Source organism: Vicia villosa, unplaced genomic scaffold, assembly GCF_029867415.1.
Source record: "Vicia villosa cultivar HV-30 ecotype Madison, WI unplaced genomic scaffold, Vvil1.0 ctg.004045F_1_1, whole genome shotgun sequence".
In the NCBI taxonomy this organism is placed as follows: domain Eukaryota; kingdom Viridiplantae; phylum Streptophyta; class Magnoliopsida; order Fabales; family Fabaceae; genus Vicia; species Vicia villosa.
In genome coordinates this window covers 60,127-67,448 of record NW_026706362.1, presented here as the reverse complement: position 1 = coordinate 67,448, position 7,322 = coordinate 60,127, and the positions used below count along the sequence as shown (strand labels likewise).

At 35.6% G+C, this 7,322-nt stretch overlaps 1 protein-coding gene across 1 annotated transcript; it reads right to left on the bottom strand.

The window, feature by feature from the left end:
* Window positions 1–1,024: 1,024 nt before the first annotated feature.
* LOC131641762 (uncharacterized) lies at window positions 1,025–2,606 on the bottom strand. The gene is made up of 3 exons (XM_058912065.1): window positions 1,968–2,606; window positions 1,221–1,898; window positions 1,025–1,117 (listed from the first exon to the last, which is right to left on the bottom strand). Exons 1-3 carry the CDS (start codon window positions 2,604–2,606, stop codon window positions 1,025–1,027), a joined length of 1,410 nt encoding a protein of 469 aa, XP_058768048.1.
* Window positions 2,607–7,322: the final 4,716 nt, after the last annotated feature.

Sequence of the window (7,322 nt, the reverse complement as noted above, 5' to 3'; positions counted from 1 at the left end):
AAAAACCTTCGATTTCCAAATGTGTTTGGATGTTATACGATTCACCCGGAAACAACATGTCACCAATAAAAGCTTTTTTCCATCTTTCCCTTAAATCAGATCCAGACGAATAAAGTAAGGAAGCATTCGTCACCTTAGAATCTTCGTTACTTACTCCCTTTAGAACGACATCAGCAAACGATTTGGAACTCTCTACCCAGCGATTATCACGAAACGGAGTCACCATCCTACGCCCCGCCTCACTTAACCGCTCCTCCCCTGAACTCACTATTCTACTATTCCTCTGATACCTTGGTTGGTTTGCATAAATTTTTTTCCCATCGATCAGAATGTTATCAAGCCTCACCGCCAACAACCTCTCATCCACCACCTCTTTGAACCTTGCAAACCCGAACCGCTTCCCGAACTTGTTCCGTTTAGGAGGTATCACCACCTCCACAACTTCTCCCACACAACCAAACAATTTGAAGATATCAACCGCCTTACATCTATCAGGAAATGCCGAGAAATACACCGAAGATATCTTCTCGCCGCTACCCACTTGCCTCCCGCCGAATGGAAAACAATCCCATTTTGGTACAGAATTCCTAACATGCTTCTTACCCACACGCTGCCAGGCCATGAAGAAGAAACAGAAAAAAACCAGAGCGAAAAAAAGTTTAGAGAGAAGGGAGAGAGAACCTAACTTTCTCTCTCATCACATCTGTAAGGATTTATCGCTTGCATTTTCTGTTAATCTCAATCATCAATTTTTATTTAGGCTACGTTTGAATATTTCAAAACAAACAGGCGATAAAAACATTCTAATCTGATATTTTCATATAAAACCAACTCATTTGATAAAATAAGGTTAAGAAAATAAAAGACAATGCCATTCAATATTCAAAGCTGAATAAAATTTGAAACAGTAATGCTACAAAACAGAAATATCATGAAAAGAAGTAAACCAAGTATAGCTGTCTACTTGTCCAAGTCAAATTTCCTTTTAAGAATCTTAAAGAACACCCTAAAATTTGAAGTCTTGTCATTTCTCCTCCTTAACTTCAGTTAGCAAGTGAGCCAAACCATTTGTTAGGGCGGATGATGAAGTCAAAGAAGCCATCAAAATGCAAAGACACTGCAACAAACAATTAACGTAATATAAACAATTGAAAAATAATTTCTTAGCAATACATCATAAAACCTTATAAATTGGAAAGAATAATAGCTCAACGATTTACCTCTTTGAAGCCAATGACAACAACTTTTTCCTTTAAATCTGTAAGAGGAGTCTTCAATCGGTTAAGTAAACATAAAGATGATATTGGTGACAATGGTGCAACGACCAAATCATCAGTGACAACATACATATTAGGACCCTTCACATAACCATCATTACAGCTGCCCAGAGTTGCAATACTCATTTTCTTTATTTTTCCTTCAAATATCCTTTTGTCACCTCCGTGAATCAAAAACTGAACAGGAGTATTAATGTAATCAGGATCAACAACTGTTAATATCTGCTTGCTTAACGTTAACACTGAGTCAATGCAAGGACAAGCAAGCCTGAACTTAGCATTTATTGACATAAAATACTTGTATTCATTCAAATCAGCTATACTCTTGTACAATCTGTTGATGTTGCCCACGGAACAAATCTTTCCAAATTTTTGTGCAATTATTCCCAAAGGAAAAGTAAGAAAGTTCAAAAGCATGTTTGCAAAATCTTGTTCCCCTTGAGCATACAATAACTTTCCATCCGATTTTCTTATAACTAACTTCACAGTGATTTTAATTTTGCAGCTACTTTCACCATCAGGAAAGAAAAACATTGATCTCCCCGGAGATGGTTTCTTTCTTAAAAACAAGTCTGTCAAAGTTGAGGAGGAAAGCAAAGAATGCTTTAAGAGATCAACTACCTACAATAAACAGTATAGTGTTTAAAAATACAGTAAGTTATAAATAGAAGCAATATTCAAAGAAAATACCTTTTCTTTAGTAACATTCAGAACTATTTCTTTAACGGAACTAGGATTTGTTATGCCATATTCCTGCAGCAGACTGAGGCTTGTATAGTCAATGCCGTTTGGCATGACAGTGAGATCATCCGTTATAACAAAAGTAGTAACACAGTTAACAAATCCTTGATGGGATTGTTTAAGGAAAACTTGGCAGGTAAAAGAATGGTTACAGCAACATTTATGTTTATCTTTATATGTTGATGTTGTCAAATCACGATAACTGCAGTTTTTAAAGTTGGCACATGCAAAGTACTTTGTTGGCTGAGTGTCATCAATGTTGAGTTTAAGAGTGTTGCAATAATCTTCAGCAGAGTTAATTGGTTGGAGAAGCATTTGTTTGATTGTGTCATTGCAGAAACAACTTTCATCAAGATCAGCCACACTTTGATAGAGTGAGTTTAGACAACCAACTGTGACTGGCCCTATGCTTGATTTCATCTCAACAAGTCTAGCAACAGTTCCTAAAGGCATTGTTAAGAAGCTGCAAAGAATGTCTACAAAGTCCTTACCTGCTTCAGCAAACAAAACTTTGTTACCCTTTTCATTCAAAAGAAGCTTCAAGGACACATGCTCGTCTGTTTGAGTAGCAGTACTATTGGATGCCATTGTAATTGATTGGAACAACTAGGAGCTCAAAGTTTTGGACTTATATATTTTGACTGTAAATTAGATCTAAGAAGTTTTGTGTATTCATATACTAGTATAAGGGTACATGATGGGATTTCGAAGTCATCGTTTTTTTTCTATTACTATTGTAACTGTTGCAGTTAATATGAGTCTTGGAAAGGTAAGACGTTGTTAATGAATGTATAGAGAGGCTATGCGAAGCGACCTTTGCACTTTCCTACTAAATTATTAAGTGCCGTAGTTTTTAATTAATAAGATGGCTAGACAAGTTTAATTTGGGTTAGGATAACTTTTCATTCGAAATCGAAAATGGTGTTGTAATTATACTAAATTTATGGAGAATTCTAAATCAATATTTTGATTAGGCACGACAACAAAATCCATAACTGCAAATACCCACTCGAATCCGCTCCGAAGTTAATGGGAAAACCCTGCTTTGATTGGGTTTGAGTTTTCCCCGATTACAAAATATGGGGACGAGTCAGGTAATAGGAACACTAGGACCAACCTCAAACTCGTCCCCGAACCCACCCCATTTTTAGATTATGTATATTATTATTTATTTTGGTAATATAAAATATTAAATATGTGGCTAATATTTTGATATTTTGATTTGTATTATTATTTAAAATATTTTAAATATATGTATGATTTTTTTGAAATTATTTTATTTTATTATTTATAATTTAATTTGATTTCGAAAAAAAAAGTATTTTTATTAAAAAATTGATTTCACTAATTGGATGGTGTCGAGGCGGGGATACCCGAACCCAATCCGAACCCGTTTGGCTAGGGTTTGGGTTTTCATTTTCCATACCCGTTTGGGTTTAGGGCGGGAAACGGAGATTGTTTGGGGATTCGGATTTGGGTTTGGGGGAGGTAATAACTGTCCCCGACCCGCTCTGTTGCCATCCATAATCTTGATGAATAAGATTCACTCACATCGATCGAATTCACCTTTTGTTCTTCACTCTTCACTCGAGTGAATCAACCAACCATAGCTGCAAGATGATTTCACTGCATAATTGATAATGGCAGAAGAAAAGAAAATATAAATTGGAGAAAAAAGGGAATTAGGGTTTCAGCGAAAATAAGGAAGAAGAGAATATCTACAAAATTTCTCTCTGCTCTCAAAACTGAAACTTATTCTCAAATATGCAACTACATTGTATTTACAATGGGGTAACTTTGTATTGGTAGATTTTGAGTTTCCCTGCTCCCTAAATTAAACCGTAAAATACCTAATTTCTACTAAGACAAACAATATAAGCCTAGGTCCATACCATAGTCACACGGTTCACAATTCGTTTCGGTAAGTGGTACGAATTCGGGTACACGATAGAGACTTCTTAAAAAATTAGGTACGCGAGGGGTATACATAGTTTGTATGCTATTTGGTTTCGTGATACATTCAAATATATTAACCAGGACGCTATAATTAAAATAATTTAATTATTTTGAGACTGAAAGAGCGGGTAAAGTTATATAGTTTATCAGCTGACATTGAAAAAAATTATAATGTGGGAGAGAACAAAATTGACAATCATAATAGATTATTTGTGACTATGGTCCAAAATATGTAAGGAAAATAAAAATACCGCAAACGGGTTCGCACGAACCAATTCACGGTTCTCCAGAGGACCCAATGATATTTGTGACTATGGCCCAAAATATGTAGATTATTGTTTTGAAAATGGCAAAGACTATATTATAAAGTGAAAAATAAAACTTGTATAAAATGGGAGGGTTAGATCTGATCCAATCCAAATAAAAAGAAATAAAATCAAATATAATCGAGAGCTAAATAAAAAAATATTAATATGCAATCACCTATCTAGAAATCGGGATCGATGTGTCAATAAGGAAATCTGATATTATTAGTTTCCTATTATATTTGGTATAACTTAGGTAATTAGTAATTGTATATAATTATAATTCAAATCAAGATATTTGTACTTAGTAGTGATAATTATGTAAATATTGAGGTTCTACTATTTATAGAGGAAAAGATAATGAAAGAAGAATCAAGCCAGAACTTGTTATGATATGCTATCAAGAGCTCTTGAATCTTGAACCGTGATTTTTTTCTCTTAGTCCTCTGGTCTTGTTAGTTTTAAAGAAAAAAACCCTCAGAGCAGTAGCAACTACTGCAACAGTAGTTGATCAACTCTTTCTATTCGTAGATGAGGAGAGAAAGAAGGAAAAGAGGACGCCGCTAATGAGGTTTTTCTGTACTTCTTTCTTTGTTGTATCGGGAATGCTTTTAAAAAAGGAAAGAAAGCTAGAATAAGATGGCGATCGCTCGTGCACCATCAATAATGGTATACAGGAAAAAATTATGGAGCTTAGGAGTTTCAATTTAAGATGTACGCGAAAGGAAAAGGTGTGTTGGGCCATGTTGATGGTACTTCAACACCTCCAACTGAAAAAACTACATTGGAGGCATGGAAAACAAAGGATGCTTAAATTATATCTTGGATTCTTGCGTCCATCGAACCCCACATGGTTAACAATCAGCGTTCCTATTTAACTGCTAAAGACATGTGGGATTACCTGAAGCACATTTACAACTAAAACAATGCTTAAAAAAGATTTCAGTTGAAACTTGACATAGCTAATTATTGTCAAAGCGATCTTTTGATTCAAGACTATTATTCTGTGTTCCTTAATATGTGGGTTGAACATTCAACTATTTTACATAGTGATCTTTCTAGGGCTTCCCTCACTATCGTTCAAATTGTTTATGAAGTTCGCAAGCGAACTCAATTTTTAATGAAACTTCGACCAAAATTTGAAGTTGTACGTGTTGGACTGTTGAATCGATCTCCACCTCCTTCTTTAGATATGTGTCTTGGAGAACTACTGTGGGACGAGCAGCGTCTGTTAACTCAATGGGTTTTGTCAAACGACAATACTACTACGTATGTTATTTCTGTGGCAAATTCTGCCCAAAGTAAAGGGAAATCACGTGATTTGAAGCAAGTTTAATGTTTTTCCTACAAACAATTTAACCACATTGCTCGCAACTGTAACAAGAAATTCTATAACTACTGTAAGCAACATGGTCACATCATCGCATAATGCCCGACCTGGCCAGCAAAGAGACTAGTGCAAGCCTTTCATGCCAGTGATGCTTCTTTTGGCCAGACCTATGCCCCCGCTGCCTCCAACAATGTTGTTGCTGCCTTGACTCCAAAAATTGTGCAACAAATGGTACTCTCTACCTTAGGCATCCAATGTAATTATAACACTTTATATCCACCTTAGTTTATTGATTCCGGAGCCTCCAATCACATAACTGGCTCCCTTGAAAATTTGCATAATGTTCACACAAACAACGACACCGAAAACATTCAGATTGCAAATGGTAATACTCTTCCTACAAGTGTTATTGGTGACATTAATTTCTCTTTTCGGGATGTGTTTGTATCCCCTAAACTTGTTTCAAATTTAATTTCAGTTGGAAAATTGGTGGATAATAATTGTGATGTTAATTTCTCTCGTGTTGGTTATTTTGTGCAAGATCACGTGTCGGGGAAAGTGATCGCGAGGGGGCCTTAAGTTGGTCAATTGTTTACTCCCTATTTTAATTCTAGTAATGTTTCTTTTTACTGTAATAATTCTCCTCATCAATATGAGGATTGGCATAGAAAGTTGGGTCACCCGAATTCTGGCGTTTTCTCGCATTTAAGAAAAATTGGATTGATTGGAAACAAAACACTTATGTCTAGTTCTTCCATTTCTCATGCTATTTGCAAATTTGGTAAAAGTAAAACTATTCCTCTTCCTTCTCCTAATCACCGTGCTGCCAAATGTTTTAATGTTATTTATAGTGATGTTTAGGGTATGTCTCCTATTTTATCTCATGCTAAATAAAAATATTTTGTGACGTTTGTTGATGACTATAGCCAGTTTACTTGGTTATTTTTTTATGCCCTAAAGCTTAGGTTTTCTCTATGTTTAAGAATTTTGTGGCATATCTTGAGAAGCAATTTCAAACCAGCATTAAGATTTTGCGCAGTGACTCGAGAGGTGAGTATACCTCTCACAAGTTTCAAAAATACTTGCAGCAAAAAGGAATTATTTCTCAACGTTCTTGTCCTTATACACCTCAACAAAATGGCACTGTTGAATGCAAAAATCGGCACTTGCTCAATGTCACGAGAACACTACTGCTTCAGGCCTCTATTCCATCAAAATTTTGGGTTGAAGCTTTGTCCACTACTGTTTTCTTAATCAACCGTCTTCCATCTCAGGTTCTAGATTTTGATACACCTTTCTTTTGTATTTTTAACACTTATCCCAATTATCATGATCTTCACACTCTCGATTGTGTATGTTTTGTTCACTTACCGCCTCGTGAACGTCATAAGCTTGGGAGCACAATCTGTCCAACGTGCATTTATGAGATATAGTCTTAATCAAAAAGGATTCTTGTGTTATGATGCCTATGAACATCACATCCGTATTTCTCACAATGTGATTTTCTTTTATCATCAAATTTTTTCCCGTATATTTCTCCTAATTCTTATGATGTTTCTATTCTCCCCAACCTCTAAGAGGTCTCTTGGTCTATAGAGCATTTTAAACTCGGACTTGTGTATGTTATGCGCTCTCACCACTTCTCGACATTGATCTGCCACCTTAATCTGCATTAGAACCACTGCAGAAATCCATAAGAGAGTCTCACCCCCT

Coding starts and splice junctions, on each gene's coding strand:
- LOC131641762 (XM_058912065.1), bottom strand. CDS start 2,606: ATGGCATCCAATAGTACTGCTACTCAAACAGACGAGCATGTGTCCTTG. Junction 1,899..1,967: donor TGAATGTTACTAAAGAAAAG/GTATTTTCTTTG, acceptor TGTTTATTGTAG/GTAGTTGATCTCTTAAAGCA. Junction 1,118..1,220: donor TTGTCATTGGCTTCAAAGAG/GTAAATCGTTGA, acceptor TGTTTGTTGCAG/TGTCTTTGCATTTTGATGGC.